The sequence below is a fragment of the Anoplopoma fimbria genome, chromosome 23 (assembly GCF_027596085.1).
Source record: "Anoplopoma fimbria isolate UVic2021 breed Golden Eagle Sablefish chromosome 23, Afim_UVic_2022, whole genome shotgun sequence".
Taxonomy (NCBI): domain Eukaryota; kingdom Metazoa; phylum Chordata; class Actinopteri; order Perciformes; family Anoplopomatidae; genus Anoplopoma; species Anoplopoma fimbria.
The window spans coordinates 1772538-1791484 of NC_072471.1; the positions used below are offsets into that span (position 1 = coordinate 1772538).

An 18947-nucleotide genomic window follows, 5' to 3' on the forward strand; every position below is an offset into this window, starting at 1 on the left:
TACAAACCAGAAGGAAGCATCTCGATATGAACCCCTCACGTCTTCTTGTAGTCCTAAATGTAGTCCTAAATGTAGTCCTAAATGTAGTCCTAAATGTAGTCCTCTATGTAACGTTCCTTCAGGCTTTAACCGTGCCGGGCTCCAGTTACATAATAACATCTTCAGACACCACGGCTCCATGTAGCCTTGGTTTAATCGATTATTTGGAAAAGACATTTAGCTCTGGTTCTTTTTCCTCCACATTTTACAGCCGTCTGAACAACAACTGCTCTATGCTATGATATTATGGAAGATACATATTTAGCGTGAAAGCCTGGAGTTTTATCAGCACGCTTAAAAATAATTTTCCTTGACATCTCTTTTAATTTAATATTAATTCATAAAAGTAATCATTTAAAAATGGCTATAAATATTAAAACGTCTTTAAAATGGTCCGAAGTAGTCTGTCAGTTACACAGATAACCATCATATTGTTACTTAGCTTTTTTTGTTGTTTTTTTTATACTTGTTTTGGCAGTTATGACTGGTCAAATATATAATTTAATTTCCTGAATCAGAAAGCATCACTTGGTTTATCTAATTAAATACTAGCGAGCTGTTTGTGGTCAGACTGAGCCACAGTTTAATGTTTTCAGACTTACAGGCCAATTTTTGTTTTTTCCATATCGGAGCCCTTTGATTTTAACATGATTTATAACTTGTACATAAAACTGCCTTTTGCTCTTCTGTCTTCTTCATCTATCTTCACAGCCATTTTGCATCCCTAATAATCAGATTTGTTTGATTAAATAGGGGACAAAATAGTGTTACCTAACCCAAATATACAACTTTCAACTCCCTTCTCTTCCTGCTAACCTTCAGAAAACAAAAAAACCCGCTTAAAAACGCTAAATCTGTGCTTCGTAAGGCTGGGCAGTGCTAACAGGCTATGGCTAAAAAAAGGCTAAGGCTAGCCACCAGACTGCCAAAAAAGGCAAAAAGTTAGCCAGCTATACTTAACTGACTGATTTAAAGTTTGTAAATTGGTAACAAAGTGACACCTGAACACAAACACTAACAACTACCCAGTGGTTATTAGCCATCTAACAGCTGACAGGCACCAAGATAGCATGTTAACAAGAGCCAGCTAACAGGGTTGATGGTTCAGTTGGGATTGATTAATTGCCATTTAAGTAATGACAAGTGCCCACCTTTGTTCCCTAAACTGAAACGTAACAAAGATGATTTCATAGTGATATGAGACAAAGATTAGCATGCTAATCGTTGCGTTTTTTTGCAGCTGTAACTTAAGTATTACAAGGATATATCTGACTTGTTTGTCAGTAAACCACAAACATACGACTCTGCACTTGTCTGCAGATAAAACCTTGTAAGACTAAGATTATATAAAGTTGTTTTTGGTGTCGGTTTATTAGCTCTGCTAAAAAGATTCTGTGGTAAAAACATAAAAAAAAAGCTTTGTTCCCTCCGTCAGCACCATGTTTTTATGTGTTTGAGTGTTTGGAGCTACAGAGTGGAGTGTGCTGATTGTCTGAGCAGCCTCACAATCATTTTACAACCTGTGTGGTCACTTCCTGTCTCGCTGCTCACAATGTGTCCTTTTCTGGAGAAGTTGAGGAGGCTGAACGCATTCCCACTTTGTCAATAAAGTTTCCTTCAGCTTGGCTTGAATTCCAGCCTGCATTTGAGCACACGAACGCTCAAGTTTTCCATGACTGTTTGTTTCCTGAACGCACCCCACAACACAACGCCGTGAAGACCAGCGTAAAATAAACAAACGCTCCTCAAAACTGGACGAACCAGTTTTTATTTAGTTTCCAGCTGGTTTGCTCAAGAGCACAGCTTCACAGCTTCCCGCCACAGCGAGCGCGGGGGGTGCGTTCACTCTCAGCTGACCAGTTTGGGCAGCACCGTCCTGGGCTGGATGTTTCCGTTGGCGTCCGTGATCGCCGCCAAGTTAGTCCTGGTTTTGGAGGAGGAGGACGTGGTGGTTGAGGAGGTGGTGGCGAGCTTGGATATGGAGGTGATGGCGCCGTCGGTGGTGGTGGCGGTGCCGCGTTTGGAGGAGGAGGAGGAGGAGGTCTTCTCGCCGGCGGTGGTTCCCATCGGCGGCTTTGGGAGTCGCCTCCTCAGCCACGGGTGACGTAGCGCCTGGCTGGGCGTCATCCTGAGCGTGGGGTCCCACTCCAGACACTGCTTGAGGAAGTCCAAGAACAGCGGGTCGTCGCCGCCCTTCAGCGCCGCGCTCCAGTCCTTGCTGCCCGGAGCGCCCCGTACCTTCCCCCGCCGCGAGCGCCCGCCGTTCAGCACGGTGGTGCCGTCGGGCAGCGTGGTGACGGTGCAGTACCGCGGGTAGCCCTTCGACGACACAAAGTTCTTGGCTCTCTTGGAGGCGTCGAGCAGCTTCTGGCTCGGCATGCCGAGGAGCTCGATGATGCACGCCAGCTGGTCGGCTTCGTCTTCGCCCGGCAGCAGCGGGTAGCCGGTCAGCAGCTCGGCCAGGATGCAGCCCAGAGACCACATGTCGATGGGCATCCCGTACCTGGAGCCTGGAGGACAACGATGGAACAGTTAACATCTGGATTCATCAAAATGATCTGCTAATTAATACTCAACATTCCCACCGATCATTTCCCAATCAGATTTCAGACTCATGGCTTGATTTACTACCTACCAGAAACGAGGAGATTCATTATCCTTTACACTCAACATTTAGTCACCTTTAGTTTTCTGACAAATTCACTGTTGCTGCACTTCTGTTGTAAGATATTAAGAGTTAGATGATATAAGCATCTCAAATCTTTACTACTAGCATAAAGACTGGAGACAGCTAACCGGGCTTTCTCTGGTCTTAAGCTTTCTTAAAAATCCACATCAGGATTAGGACGTTAACGTGTGTTTACTCAAAGTATCCACATAAAAAAGTTTGTATGATATCTTACAAAAAGTTACCTATCAGTTAGCAACACATTTCAATTTCCGCTCGTTACATGAATCCAGTCTTTTCAAAATAAACGTAGGTTGAAGCAACAAAAATACTTAGTTTGGTTTAGGAAAAGAAGGTTAAATACTTAGGATTAGGAAACAAACTGAAATACTAAGTTAAATTTTAGAAAAAGATCATGAAATACTCATGAAATGTTACGTGGATAACATACAAAATAATTTAGTGGAATATTGATGAATTACGTTGCATTATTTTTCGTTGCAGCTGCTTCCTGTTCTTACCTAGAATGACCTCTGGCGCTCTGTAGAACCTGGACTGGATGTAGGTGTAAACTCTCTGATGTTCATAACAGCTGGAACCAAAATCTATGACCTGGACACAGAAGGGATTGTTTTAAATAGATGGATCACGAACAGAAACAATCACAGGAAAAGTAAAAAAAAAATTCCCGTCCCACCTTGATGCCGCTGCGTCCCTGCTGCTTGAGCAGGATGTTCTCGGGCTTCAGGTCGCAGTGGATGATGCGGTTCTTGTGCAGCGAGTCCAGACACTGCAGGATGGAGTGGGCGAACTTCCTGACCAGCGGGAGGCTGAAGCCCTGGAACTTGTTCTTCTTGATGAGCTCGTACAGGTTCATGCTGAGCAGCTCGAAGGTCATGCAGATGTGGTTGCGGAAGGTGAAGTTCTCCAGCATGTGGATGACGTTCATGCTGGAGTCCTTGTCCTGCTTCCTCAGGTGCTCCAGGATGCGGATCTCCTCCGCCGCCTGCCGGTGGAAGCGCTTCTCGTTGCGGACCATCTTCAGGGCCACGTGGGTCTGGGACTTGTGGTCGAAGGCCTTCACCACCTGCAGCCGGGTGACGGGGAACACGTTCATAAGTCATCAAGACATTTATATAATAATCAATTAATCTAACGCTGCGTTCAAACCAAACGTAAAGCAAAACCTCCTGTCATCCTGACGTTGTTGAATCAGACAAAGATCATAATAGTACAGAGACAAACTATGTGTATAAATGTAAATGTATGAACCATAAACTCTCTATTGTATAAACATTAAGGTCGTGACCATATTTATGCCTCGATGCAGCTGAAATGTAATCAAAGCCCAGCAACGATCAACCAAACTTCATTCAGAAAACAAGCATTTTAAGAAGTTTTCTGCTTTTCCTCTTTTGGACAAAACTGAAAAAGCATGAATTCAGATTTTTTACTAATCTGCATTATTATGTCGGTATATCGGCTGAGAGGAGAGGAGAGGAGGATCATCAGAAAAGGAGGAAAGGACTGACAGGAGAGGGGAGGAGTAAGAGAAGAGGAGGAACAAGAGAAGAGAGGAGAGGAGGAGGATCAATAGTAGAGATGAGGAGAGGGAATGACAGGAGAGGGGAGGATGAAGATAGGAGAGGAGGAGGATGGGAGAGGAAGAGCAGAGGAGGAGGATCATCAGCAGGTAGGGTGAGGATCATAGGTGAAGAGGAGGAGAGGGCGAACAACAGGAGAGGACGATAGGAGGAGAAAGAGTGAGAGGAGATGAGGAGGATCATCAGTAGAGGAGTAGAAGGACTGACAGGAGAGGGGAGGAGTAAGAGAGGAGAGGAGAGGAGAAGAGGAAGATAGTAGAGGAAGAGCAGAGGAGGAACAAGAGAAGAGAAGGGAGGAGGAGGATCATCAGTGGAGATGAGGAGTAGGACAAATAGAAGAGGACAAGAGGAGGAGGAGGAGGACTGAGAGGAGAAGACAATTGTCAGAGGAGGAGGGAGTGGAGGAGAATCAACAGGAGAGAGAAGGAGTAGGACAAACAGAAGATGAGGAGAAAGAGTGAGAGGAGAGGAGGAGGATCAACAGGAGAGAGGACGAGTAGGACGGACAGGAGAGGGAAGGATCATCACACAAGGAGAGGAGGAGGACCGACAGTAAAGGAGAGGAGAGCAGAGGAGAAGGAGAGGAGGACCAAGAGAATACAGGAGAAGGAGGACGGACATGAGAGGAGAAGATTCACTTTGTGTTTGGTTTGAACACACAAAGGAAAATAATCCACATCCTTAGCAGGAGTAGAAGTAACAGTTAGCAGTATTACTAGTAGCAGACATAGTAGGATCAACCATCACGAGTAGTACTAGCAGTACATCACTAGTAGTACTAGCAGTACATCACTAGTAGTACTAGCAGTACATCAGTAGTAGTACTAGCAGTACATCACTAGTAGTACTAGCAGTACATCAGTAGTAGTACTAGCAGTACATCACTAGTAGTACTAGCAGTACATCACTAGTAGTACTAGCAGTACATCACTAGTAGTACTAGCAGTACATCAGTAGTAGTACTAGCAGTACATCAGTAGTAGTACTAGCAGTACATCAGTAGTAGTACTAGCAGTACATCAGTAGTAGTACATCAGTACATCAGTAGTAGTACTAGCAGTACATCAGTAGTAGTACATCAGTACATCAGTAGTAGTACGTAGTAGTACTAGCAGTACATCAGTAGTAGTACATCAGTACATCAGTAGTAGCAGTACATCAGTAGTAGTACTAGCAGTACATCAGTAGTAGTACAGTTACTACCTGTCCGAAGCTGCCCTTGCCGATGACCTTCAGGACTTCGTAGCGGTAGGAGATGTGGTCGTGAGGAACGGTAGGAGATGTGGTCGTGAGGAACGTGGATGTAGGATCCCTGATCGTCGTCGTAGCCGCCGTTGTTGGCTCCGCCCATGACCCCCGACCTCTTCTTAGCGTTCGGACCAACAAAATACACTGAGGGGGAAAGAAGAGGGTGATCACTCGTCCATCAACTCCATCAGATTATTGTTTTGTGCACAACTTTGTGTGTTCATAACATCGAGCAGTATTTCCTGTATCTAGCAAACCACAAGTCGACTGGTTCCCTGAAGCTGTTTGAACCCAAAACAAACATTTTTGCTTTGATTTAATTGCAATAAACTGATAAAAAGGATGCAGAAATAAAGACATTATGATGCTGATTTGTTGAAAGTCTGAATTCATGTTTTGTTAGTTTTCTCCGCAAGACGAAAAGCAAATCTGTCAAGACATCGGTGAAGACAGGAGGAGAATCTCAACGCTGACTGGCTTTAACGACACAGCAAAAGAGCCAAATTTAGCATTTTCCCATTATGAGTGTATTTGCATTTTTCGTCACGAGGTTGGTGTAAAAACAGTGTTCACACCAAATACCCGATATAAGTAGAAAGACCGGGTGAAACTATGTGTATAAACCATATGGTACGAGCAATAACGATGCTGCCGTATTTACGTCTAGATGAGGTTATTTTGCGTGTTGATGGAGCAGCTACAATGTTAGCGTAGCCTAGCACTGATCCATCCAGACTCCATTCAGAAAACCAGCATTTATAAAGTTCTTAGCTTGTCGTCTTGCGGAGAAAACTAGTAAAACATGAATGCAGATTTTTTACAAATCAGTATCATTATGTATCATAATGTCTTTATTGCTGCCCATCTTTCGGCGCAGGCTGAAAACTCACCTCTTCAAGAAGTACTACCCTGAGCCTTCCTCGTAGCACTTATTGTATTCCTATTAGTTTACTGCTCTTATTGTATTCGTAGTAGTTTGTAGCACTTATTGTTTTCGTAGTAATTTGCCTCTGCACTATACTTTTGCTCTGGTTTATGCTTTAAGATGCTTGTTTAAGAAAGGAGATGCACTTATGACTTCTGGTGACTAGTAGTTCTCTTGAATACCTATGTTGAATACACTTATTGTAAGTCGCTTTGGATAAAAGCGTCTGCTAAATGCCTGTAATGTAATGTAATAATGTAATGTAATGTAATGTAATGTAATGTAATAATGTAATGTAATTATGTAGTTATTTTGGCATCTTTTTCTGTCCATTTATTACTATTAAATTGTTTTATTTTGGGTTCATACAGCTGCAGTAAACCAGTCGACGTGTGTCTTGTTAGATACAGTGAACATGATGATATGAACCCAAACAAGTTGGTTCCGCAACATGTACAAAGCAGAAATAAGAGTTGCGTTTGTGAACGCAGCCCGCTCACCTTCGGGGTAGTTGAAGACCTCGTGGTGTTCCAGCGTGGACATCTTGGACATGAACTGCTTCATGGCCTGCTCCGGGGACAAGGAGGACAGCTTCGGCTTGCCGTCCGCCGACTTGTTGGAGGAGGCGCTGCCCTGCCGGCAGTGGTGGGGGGGCTCCGGGGCCGAGGGCTGGCGGTCCGGCAGCGGGAGGCCCGGCCGGGAGGAGGAGCCGAGAGGAGCCAGGCCGTTGGGCTGGGAGGTCAGCACCGGACGCTTGTTGGTGTTCTCCTCGTACAGCTGAGTGACGTGGACCTGCGACTGAGACGACAGCTGGACGGCGTCCGACATGGCGGCTTTGGAGCCTCCCTGAGGAGGAGCACAGGAGACTTTAGAGGAGGAGGAGGAGCACAGGAGACTTTAGAGGAGGAGGAGGAGCACAGGAGACTTTAGAGGAGGAGGAGGAGCACAGGAGACTTTAGAGGAGGAGCACAGGAGACTTTAGAGGAGGAGCACAGGAGACTTTAGAGGAGGAGGAGGAGAGAGAGAGGAGAGCACAGGAGCACAGGAGACATTAGAGGAGGAGGAGGAGCACAGGAGACTTTAGAGGAGGAGCACTTTAGAGGAGGAACACAAGGAGACTTTAGAGGAGGAGCACAGGAGACTTTAGAGGAGGAGCACAGGAGACTTTAGAGGAGGAGCACAGGAGACTTTAGAGGAGGAGCACAGGAGACTTTAGAGGAGGAGCACAGGAGAGGAGGAGGAGGAGGAGAGGAGGAGGAGCACAGGAGACTTTAGAGGAGGAGGAGGAGCACAGGACACTTTAGAGGAGGAGGAGTACAAGACACATGAGATGGGGACGAGAGAAGAGGAGGAGAGGAGGAGAGAAGGACCAACAGAAAAGGAGGAGAGGAGGACGACTGACCGGAGAGGAAAGGAGGAGGAAGGACACAGGTGGATCATGAGAAGAGAAGAGGAGGAGAAAGAAGAGGATCATCAGAAGAGGAGGACCAAGATAAGAGAGTTGAGGAGGAGTAAGGTGAGGAGGAGGATCATCAGAAGAGGAGAGGAGGAGGAGGAAGGAGACACACGAGGCAAATAAATGTGAAACTCAAACCTCAACAACAAACTATTTTGCTGAATGACGTTGAAAAGAAAACAACTCTTAAATCCCTGATGTCCTTGAACACAACATCAGAGACTGTTTGTGTGTAATTAATAAATGAATTAATGATGCGTTTCCTCGTTCTCTTTAATCAATAACAACAGAGAGACAGCTGTCGCTTTGTGTCTCAGTGAGTCACTCCCCGTCGCCGTGGTGACCAGCACACCTGCGTCCTTTCAGATAACAGAGGTGCAGTTGGTTTCACTGTCTCACAAAACACACACACACACACACACACACACACACACACACACACACACACACACACACACACACACACACACACACACACACACACACACACACACACACACACACACACACACACACACACACACACACTTTATAATCCATTGATCCTATTGATCTCATACTTCTGGCTCATCATGTAGTAAAACTAGAAACACAAACAGTACTAAATGTATTAATAATAATAATAATAATATATATATATATATATATATGTATATATTTAATATTAGGCCCATTAAGAAGAGTGCCGGGGTGGATCAAACAGTAAAAGTTATTGATTTGATGAGTAGCAAACAGTCATTGAGGAACTAGTTTGATAATATGATTGATAATTTATACGTCTGACTCAGCTTTGATTGATCACATTGTGCTTTCTTTTTAAAGTAATTAATCATTAATCAACTGCCCTGTTTATGTTGAAAATATTACCACTATGATGAAAAGTACTACTGCTATGACTTATACTACTGCTACTACGAGTACTGCTGTTTAAACTACTGACATTTCAGGTTTATCTATAGTGGTACAATCTGCTCGGGCCCATGAATCTGCCACCTCGCTCATCGATAAGGTGACAGATTGATAACGGAGTCTGATCGGTTCCCCTAGAAGTTATAATAAATAAATAAAAGCCTCCACTGTGAGATCTAACAGGGAAAAACCTGCTGATGCTAACAGTCACTCTGGAGGTAACGGAGTAATAAACAAACGCTGCATCAGTTCCCTTTAAACCATTAGTCCTGTGTGTGTGTGTGTGTGTGTGTGTGTGTGTGTGTGTGTGTGTGTGTGTGTGTGTGTGTGTGTGTGTGTGTGTGTGTGTGTGTGTCCGTCCTTCACGCCAGCCTATAAACCAATCAGCTGTTTAAAGCCTCCTGAAGCAGAGGGCTATTATTAGCCGCGGGGCTACAGCTGACTGTTCCTGCTGCTCGGGTTCATGTGGCCTCACAGAGCTAACGGCATGCTAACACGCTAGCTGCAGCCTCGAGTCAGCGGCCCAGAATGCTGAGCGTTTCATAACTCCGGATGCGGCGCTCAAAATTGGGGGATTTGAAGCTTCCCTAAAAGCTTTATTTAAACATTTATATTTAGGTTCTTGAAATGAATAATAGTCTAAAAGAGAGCTGCAAGAATGAGTCCTAACACCCAGAGATGAAGTCAGCATTTTCACACTTCCTCTCAAAGTTAACTAAGTCTGACTATATTTACATGCACGCAGAAACACTACCGCGTTTGTCCACAGGGACCGCCAGAATCAACACAGAATAAAAGGTCCTAGCAGTAACTTTAAGCTAAAATCTGTCTGAAGAGTTTAGTTCAGACGTGTGCAGATAAACACACAAATGTGATGAACAAACCCGCGGACAGATTCAGTACACGGAGGAGGATAAAGAAGCGTGCGTTGGTACCGTCAGGGCGTTGTGGTTGTGGTTGCGAAGTCGCGGCAGGGCGACAGGCGACGTCGTCTGAGAGCCACCGTGACCTGGAGAGTAGACCGACTCGCCCACTTTGCCTAAAAAAAATCAAGAAAAATAAATAATTTAGAGGAGAAGACAACCATCACATGTTTTTATGAGATTAACCGTCAAAATCAAAAGATATTAAAGATAAGATAGAACTCCCGAAAGGAACTTTTTGGGCCAGTTTCATTAAAGAATAGCAAAAAACAATTGAATAAAAATGATTTAGTGTAAAATAAATAATACTGACAGCATTGCAAAATAGAATACAAAAGCAATAAGAGGTAAATAAATAAACAGATTCAACTAAAATAGAAAAAGCCATAATTAAACAACATTTTGCATAGTGAGTACCTTTATTTTTGCTACTTTAAGTACATTTTACTAGTAATACTTGTACTCAAGTAGCATATTGAATGCAGGACTTGTAACAGAGTATTTTCAGTGTGTTACTGTCACTAAAGTAACCGATGTGTGTACAACTTGTGGTATTTTTCAGCATCTAACTGCTAACTCATTAGCTGCTCAAACCCAGCGTTTAGCCTAGCTTAGCACAAATACTGGAAGCAGGGGGAAACTGCTAGCGTAGCTCCATCAAAACATCTTAAAGTATGATTTACATGATACAATGTAAACATTGAACAGATATATAAAAGAAGTATTTTGTTGTCACTGTGCGGTTGCCAGGTTTGAACCTTTGAAAGTATCGGCCTCTCAGAGAACATGATGTGTCCGTCGATGCCTCCCCTTCAACATACCAACTATCACATGACCATCAGCGAAGGGTTAGGGTTTCGTGACACACATATCAGGAACATGCTCGTCAAGCTCCCGAAATACTCGAAAGTGGTTTGAATCCCTCCGACGGACTGCTGTGTTTTCATAGAGAGACGGCCGAAATAGAAAACTCAATAGATCACAGATCGCTTTTTTAATGCCGATCATTAGTGATCCATATTTGCAGTTACAGATCTCTTTGTTGTTTTACAGGTGTCTGACTGACTGTTTATCTGAACTGAAGTGAACTGAATCGACCTCTAACCCCCTTTTGAACCAGACCGACCCGGGCCGGACGCCAAAGGCTACGGGCCGCCCCGGTCTAAGGAGGATGAAGGTTTTAACAAAGCCTCATAATCCTCCATGTCTGCACCTCCTTCTCTCTCTGCTGCTTCCTTTTCCCTTTCTGACCACAACATGACAACACATTAAAGGGGTTAAAGGTCAGAGGTCACGGCGGGCCACTATCTTAATAGTGAGGGATGATAAGTTTTGTACTTTGACCGACTTTTCCTTCAGTTGTTCTTATCGGCTTCAGCCTCAGAATCACAACTCGATCAGTTGTTCTGCACAAAACAAACACGACTCCTGTTTTAGCTGCTTCAAAGGAAAAAGGAACATTATTCCCAATTCTTCAGCTGTGTTCTCACATTAACTTGATATTTGTCAATTTAAATGACAACTGCTGCAGCTAACTCTTTATTCCATCATCCGTTAACCTGGTGATCGCATTTTAAATTCACTTGATCAAAACATTGTGGAAAAATCACAACTTTGCAGAGCAGAATGTGACTTCATTGACTATTAAACATGACAAAGAGAGGCAGCAAATCCTCACATCTCATGCATTTTTTCCACTTTTTTTACATGGAAAATATTATTGGAAACATGGAAATTATTTCCTACTCCAAAGGACTCTCAACGCTTTTAAACACTGCCTCTAAAAATACCATTCAGCTGAATTCAACATTTATTTCCAGCACAGATTGGCACTTCGTCGTCAGGTTCACATTCTCCCTGTGACATATTTTGTCAAGTTTTCCAATTTTGTAAAGAACTTGTGTACGGCAGAAGAAATAAAATTGCTGATGTATGTTTTGTAATTTGAGCAACTGTCCCAAAAATAAAGATTAAAAACATCTTAAAGCGATGAATCAATTGTGAAAATAGAAATAAAAATCACAAAAAGGCAGAACTTTTTCACATTTGTGAGCCAGGATTTGGAGTTATTTTGCTTAAAAACTGATTTAATTGACTCATCAATTCACCAAATGTTTGAACTCTCCGATGGATGAAGCTTTAAGATCACTGACGACAACAGGACGTTCTTCACCTGGCTGCTGGCGTGCAAAAACAGACCTGAATGAATGAAAACCCTCACAGGCCACCGTCCAGCTCGGACAGATGGTCTCTGCTCTCTGGTTCTAATCTGAACGCTCGCTGTAAGTCGGCTAACGAGGACGCCGACGAGCTTTAAAACCACCAACGCGTCAAACTGCAGCCGCAGCACAAAAAACACGGCGCGGAGGTAAAACAAAGCTCTCTGTAATCCGGCTAATGAGCGAGGCCGGGACAGGCGATCAATACGTCGCAGTGTAATCTGATAGTTATCAATACTGAGGCTCTTTAATCTGTTGGGATGCTGAATCAGAGGAGTTTAGTTACTTTCCTGCAGACAAGAAGAAGAAATACCTGTAAGATTATTAGATAATGTAATGAATCACTACTTCCAGACCTACCTCAGATCATTTCTCTCTCTCGTTCTTTCATTTTGTTATTTGACCTGACTGAGCTACATTCAAACTGTATAAGCGACATAAAAGTAAAACTACTCTATTACAATAAACGTTATTTTATATCTCAATAATATCCATATCATCACACTTCTCTGGGAAATAATGAAGAGAAACTTTCAGAAAATGAAATAGCTGAAAAGTAAAAGCACATTTTACTTCACATCAATGTAAAAATCAGTCAATTAGCTCCACTAGTAATTATAAAATGGACCGATATAGAGCTATAATAAATATTCTTAATTTATATGTATTATCATTCTTATAAGTTATTTCTAATAATAATTTGGTATCGTAAACATTTCAGATTTAACTCGTACTGTAAGAATAACAAACATAAACTAGTATTGCATGTTATTATAATAAATGACAGATCTCTGCAGTCTTTAACACTGTACTCTTCACAGTACAGTACACACTTCTAAAGTACCACGGGTCTTCACTGCTCAGAGAACATGCAGTATTCCCGACAGATGCACGCTAACAGAGTGGAAAAGCGGCGTGCTGAATGTGAACCTGACACCGAGCTGGAAATGCCAGAGCACCGGCGAGCACGCCCGGCATGCCGCTCGACAGGACGGGTGGGAAAAGAAAAAAATAAATTCTGCAGCAACGTGACCGCGCACATGCAGCAGGGTCACAAACCCACAGACCTGCTGGGAGCAACAGAAAAAACTACAACTGAACTACAAAGTCCAGAAAGAGGAACGGAGATCACAAATTCAACCGGCGGGTGTTATAAATTTGGTAAATGATTTGCAAATGATTTACTGGTTGTGAGTTTGCAGTGTGTTCCCACCGTAAAAACGTCTACATTGTGCATCTAAAGAAGTCTAAAGGCCTCAATGTGCTCCACAATGAGAGCTTGTGTGGTTGTGTCTGAATCTCCCTTTTCGACAGCAGCATTGAGTGTCGCTACTGTGTTTACATCCTGAATACTTTCTGTTGAATTGAATCAGTTTGCAGCGATAACGGTGGCAGATTCACCATCAAAATTCAGAGTATTATTTTCAACAATGTGTTCTTGATATCGTCAACATTAGTACATATGATGTAAGCTTTTATAGTGTTTTGGGTTTTCGTATGAAACTGGGACACAAAATGGACCAAAACAGAAAACTGCCGGCAGAAAGCCTCCAGGAGAAAGAAAAAGAAACACCGGCTGCAGATCAAACCGCTAATGAACCGCTTATAAAACCACTAATATGATGAGTAAATGTGGTAAAGTAGATTATGAAAAGCCTCCAACCAACACACCAAGGTCCAAAACCCTCCTGACATTACATTAAGACTAGACTGAATCCATAAATAAACATAATACTGTATATTCACTACAGTATGATGTATTCTGCTGTAATATTGACAATACCCAGAAAGCTAACAGTGAGCTAACATCTGCAAATATTAGAATTAATCATCTTTGAGCTACAATAATGCATAAATAAACAGAGCGTGTTAGGTAACGTTTGAACAAGCCACCTGTTTTTCAATAAATACTACATTTGTCTCTGTGTACATAGACAGCAACGAGCAAACACTTAACTACAACGACACCCATATTACCAATCAGTGGACTAGTGGTGGTCACATGACTACCTGATGACCATTGGCCTGTGTTTACATTATAATAACAACATTTACATTATAGTTCAGGGTAAAAAATGGGCCAGAAGTGACAACATGGCTTCGTAACAATGTGGAACAAAAAAGATCACGACAAGACGCTTCGCTAGAAAGCCATCGCTCACTTAACGACCGAAGCTTCACGTCTTAAAGCTGCATTCTCTCTCCTGTCCAGCAGGGGGCGACTCCTCTGGTTGTATAGAAGTCTATGAGAAAATGACTCTACTTCTCTCTTGATTTATTCCCTCAGTAAACATTGTAAACATGAGTTTATGGTCTCAATCTCTAGTTTCAAGTCTTCTTCAATACAGCATGATGTTCATTTAGTAAATGATGCTCCATTTAGAGTCAAACAGACCATAAAGCAGGGGATGCTTTAGGGCGGGGCTACACACTGATTGAGACCATAAACTCATGTTTACAATGTTTACTGAGGGAATAAATCAAGAGAGAAGTAGAGTCATTTTCTCATAGACTTCTATACAACCAGAGGAGTCGCCCCCTGGTGGACAGCAGAGAGAATGCAGCTTTAACACATGAAGCTTTGAACCTTAGTTTCCGCTTTGTCTCAGTATGAAAACAAACTTTATAACTAATCTCAACCTCGACACAGGAAGAACAGACCACTCCTTCTATTCCTTTCAAACTAAAAGCCTATCAAAATCCCATTATCGCATGTTTAAGTTGTTAATAGTCTCTATTCGTAGACGCCTTAATACAGAATTAACCCGCTGAGCTGATTTTACAGTTTAACAACAAACTCTGGAGGACAAAGGAAGCCCCAAAAACCATCTTTGCACTACAGTTACTTGCAATATTACTGACCATACCAATATATATATATATTGATCTGCATATATTTACATTTAAACTATGCCACACAATCATAACATTCTATAAATACCTATTACAATGCAATACACCTCTTTTAATGGTTTAAATGTAATTCTAAAGCTTTAAGCACAAAGACAGAGCATGCATAGTGTAATAATGATTAAGACAGGTTAAATAAATGCACTTTAGTGACCTCTGACTGAACTGTGTGTCTGCAGGGCTGCAGGCCACAAACAGCCTTAAAAAACACCCCAAAAACATCTAAAATGTGCAGAAAAACCACCAAACACATGGATGCATGTGTTGCATCCGACAAACATGGTGGTGAACCAGTCATTAAGGCGTCACAAGCAGGCAGTAAACATGGGGAGGACCAGGCTGTCACTGCTCCTCTGCTCCCCGGCTAAGAGCGCTTCAAATCGGCCTTAAATCGACCCAGAGCCGCTCTGGAGGCTCTGGAGGTTCAGCGGTGCGTCCCCGACGCTGCGGCCGGGCTGTGGAGGCCCAGAGGCCGCTACAGAGGCTGTGCTCACCCGCTGGGAGGACCGAGGTTCCGGGCTTCTTGGTTAACATGGCGGCCGCTCCTCTCCTCTGGACACGGACGAGGACGGGACGCCTCCTCTTCCTCCTTCTGCAGCTCCTCCTCTTCCTCCTTCTGCTCCTCCTCCTCTTCCTCCTTCTGCTCCTCCTCCTCTTCCTCCTCCACCCTCCTCTCTCTAATCCCCCTCCCCTTCTTCTTCTTCTTCTTCTTCTTCTTCTTCTTCTTCTTCTTCTTTTTCTTTTATTTCTTCTACTTCTTTCTCTTTTTCTTTTTCTCTTTTTTTTTCTTCGTCTTCTTCGTCTTTGTCTTCTTCGTCTTCTTCGTCTTCTTCGTCTTTGTCTTCTTCTTCTTCTTCTTCTTCTTCTTCTTCTTCGTCTTTGTCTTCTTCGTCTTCTTCTTCCTCGTCTTCTTCGTCTTTGTCTTCTTCGTCTTCTTCTTCTTCGTCTTCTTCGTCTTCTTCTTCTTCGTCTTCTTCGTCTTCTTCTCCTTTGTCTTCTTCTTCCTCGTCTTCTTCGTCTTCTTCTTCGTCTTCTTCTTCTTCTTCTTCTTCTTCGTCTTCTTTGTCTTCTTCGTCTTCTTCTTCATCGTCTTCTTTGTCTTCGTCTTCTTCTTCCTCATCTTCTTCGTCTTCTTCTTCTTCTTCTTCTTCTTCTTCTTCTTCTTCTTCGTCTTCTTCTTCTTCGTCTTCTTCTTCCTCGTCTTCTTCGTCTTCTTCTTCTTCGTCTTCTTCGTCTTTGTCTTCGTCTTCTTTGTCTTCTTCTTCTTCTTCTTCTTCTTCTTCTTCTTCTTCTTCTTCTTCTTCGTCTTCTTCTTCATCTTCTTCTTCTTCTTCGTCTTCTTCGTCTTTGTCTTTGTCTTCGTCTTCGTCTTCTTCGTCTTTGTCTTCGTCTTCTTCGTCTTCTTCGTCTTTGTCTTCTTCTTCTTCTTCTTCTTCTTCTTCTTCTTCGTCTTCTTCATCTTCTTCTTCTTCATCTTCTTCATCTTCTTCTTCGTCTTCTTTCTCTTCGTCTTCTTCTTCCTCGTCTTCTTCGTCTTCTTCTTCCTCGTCTTCTACGTCTTCTTCTTCTTCTTCTTCTTCTTCTTCTTCTTCTTCTTCGTCTTCTTCTTCTTCGTCTTCTTCTTCCTCGTCTTCTTCGTCTTCTTCTTCCTCGTCTTTTCTTCTTCGTCTTCTTCTTCCTCGTCTTCTTCGTCTTCTTCTTCGTCTTCTTCTTCCTCGTGTTCTTCGTCTTCTTCGTCTTTGTCTTCGTCTTCTTCTTCTTCGTCTTCTGTCTTCTTCGTCTTTGTCTTTGTCTTCTTCTTCTTCTTCGTCTTCTTCTTCGTCTTCTTCGTCTTCTTCGTCTTCTTCTTCGTCTTCTTCTTCATCGTCTTCTTCTTCGTCTTCGTCTTCTTCTTCATCTTCTTCTTCTTCATCTTCTTCTTCTTCGTCTTCTTCTTCTTCTTCTTCTTCTTCTTCTTCTTCTTCTTCTTCTTCTTCTTCTTCTTCTTCTTCTTCTTCTTCCTGTGATAATTATTAAATATTGCTTATGGTACTATAGCACTATACTATAGTACAAGTATAGTATAGTATAGAAAAGTATAGTATAGAAAAGCATAGTATTGTACTCTTTTGTACTATAGAATAGTAAAACTCAGTATAGTGCAAGTATAGTATAATATAGTAGTATGGTATAATATGCAGTATAATATAGTACTGTTGTACACTATCGTATACTAAATTATAGTATAGTACTCTTTTATACTATAGAATAGTAAAGTACAGTATAGTGCAAGTATAATATAGTAAAAAGTATAGTACAATATAATAGTAAAGTATAGTATACAGTATAATATAGTACTGTTGTATACTGTGGTAAAGTACAGTATAGTACTACTGTATACTATAGAATAGTAAAGTACACAAAGTCTGTCAGCTTGTAGTTTTTGTGTTTACTGTGCTCCATGTCGACCTGTCAATCAGTGTGTAGCCCCGCCCTAAAGCATCCCCTGCTTTATGGTCTGTTTGACTCTAAATGGAGCATCATTTACTAAATGAACATCATGCTGTATTGAAGAAGACTTGAAACTAGAGATTGAGACCATAAACTCATGTTTACAATGTTTACTGAGGGAATAAATCAAGAGAGAAGTAGAGTCATTTTCTCATAGACTTCTATACAACCAGAGGAGTCGCCCCCTGGTGGACAGGAGAGAGAATGCAGCTTTAACGCATGACGCTTTGACTTCCGCCTGGTGCAAACCCCATCACCAGGTGGAACGTTTTAAACAAAAGTTCTGTCCAGATCTCACACATTATACCTTTTAAAGCCATTTTCAGTCACAGTAATGTATTAGCATTTCTATTAGCATCCGTAGCGTTAATAAGTACTTTAAAAAAAGCAGTTTTAGAAAAGAAAACAACAACTCACCAGCATTTTCAAGAGCTCTAAACAAGAAAGGCTACTTAGCAGATTGTACATTAAGATTTGTTCATTTTGTTAAACTATTAGCATTAATCAAACTGCAGGAAACCATGGCAACAATTCTGATTCTTCTCACTATTAAACTAAGTAGTGATAAGATCAGTGGTACTCACCACCTTATGGCGTTTGAACCAAATATTATATATACATATATGGTCTGTGTGCATGTGTGTTTTATATATATGTAAATATGACAATGATGCTCAAGCGGACTGGTGTTCTTCATCTCGTCCCGTCTTTCCCGTAAGAGGACATCATCACTTACACAAAGTCAGATTGTTTATTTGGCTGCTTGGAGACCAACAGCATGTTTACAAAAGACACAAGGGAGCGTTCTCGGTGTTGCGTCCGAGGCAGTGTTGTGTTGACAATAAAGTGTGTGTGTGTGTGTGTGTGTGTGTGTGGACTCAGGTTTCACAGCTTTTAGGTAAATTACAGAGAGACTTATGTAACACAGAAATAACAGAATTAAGTACAGAACATGAGGTAAAACAACAGGTTGATTTACTGAGAGACTTGAAATGGTTTTACTTTGAAAACTACCCAGAAAAACATGCATAAGTCACCAAATTAGGCCGACCAGGTACAAGGAACCCAAGAGGGGTTAGCAAGGAGTTTGCATAAAAATAAATAAATAAATACAACTCTCATTACACTCTTGCTTGGATGGTTTCCAATAATATTTGCTATAATATCTGTCATCTCGAGTGTTTACTCAATGATAGAAAAATGGGTCTTTAATAAAAAAAAGTTGTAAACCACTGAACTAGGTGAACAAACCCTCACCTGTACGAATTTATTTTATTCTATGACTTATATTGAAGGCATCAATCAGGGGAAAGAGTCTTTTATATTCAGCAATAAACTATCCTGTACATGATGAACAAAGGTTCTGAAAATCCTTTAATCACTGGAGCCTTCAAGAATAATAAATCCACCAAAAATAGGTTCTTTACCTTTTTTTTTAAAGCTGTGGTATTTTAGATGATTTAGTTCATAAAAATATACAAACTACTGCTTTAAAGCGGAAAATTAATTTGACAAACCACATTGTGTGGGATTTACAGGACTGCTGAAAAGAAAAG

At 41.9% G+C, this 18947-nt stretch overlaps 1 protein-coding gene across 1 annotated transcript; it reads right to left on the reverse strand.

Moving 5' to 3' along the window:
- Positions 1-1090: 1090 nt before the first annotated feature.
- Positions 1091-15527, reverse strand: dyrk2 (dual-specificity tyrosine-(Y)-phosphorylation regulated kinase 2). Its single transcript, XM_054624489.1, is given in 8 exon segments — positions 1091-2549; positions 3229-3319; positions 3405-3794; positions 5515-5583; positions 5585-5703; positions 6985-7330; positions 9785-9888; positions 15396-15527. Coding segments are annotated over 8 exon segments (1821 nt in total). The 5' UTR covers positions 15436-15527; the 3' UTR covers positions 1091-1887.
- Between the last annotated feature and the right edge of the window lie 3420 nt (positions 15528-18947).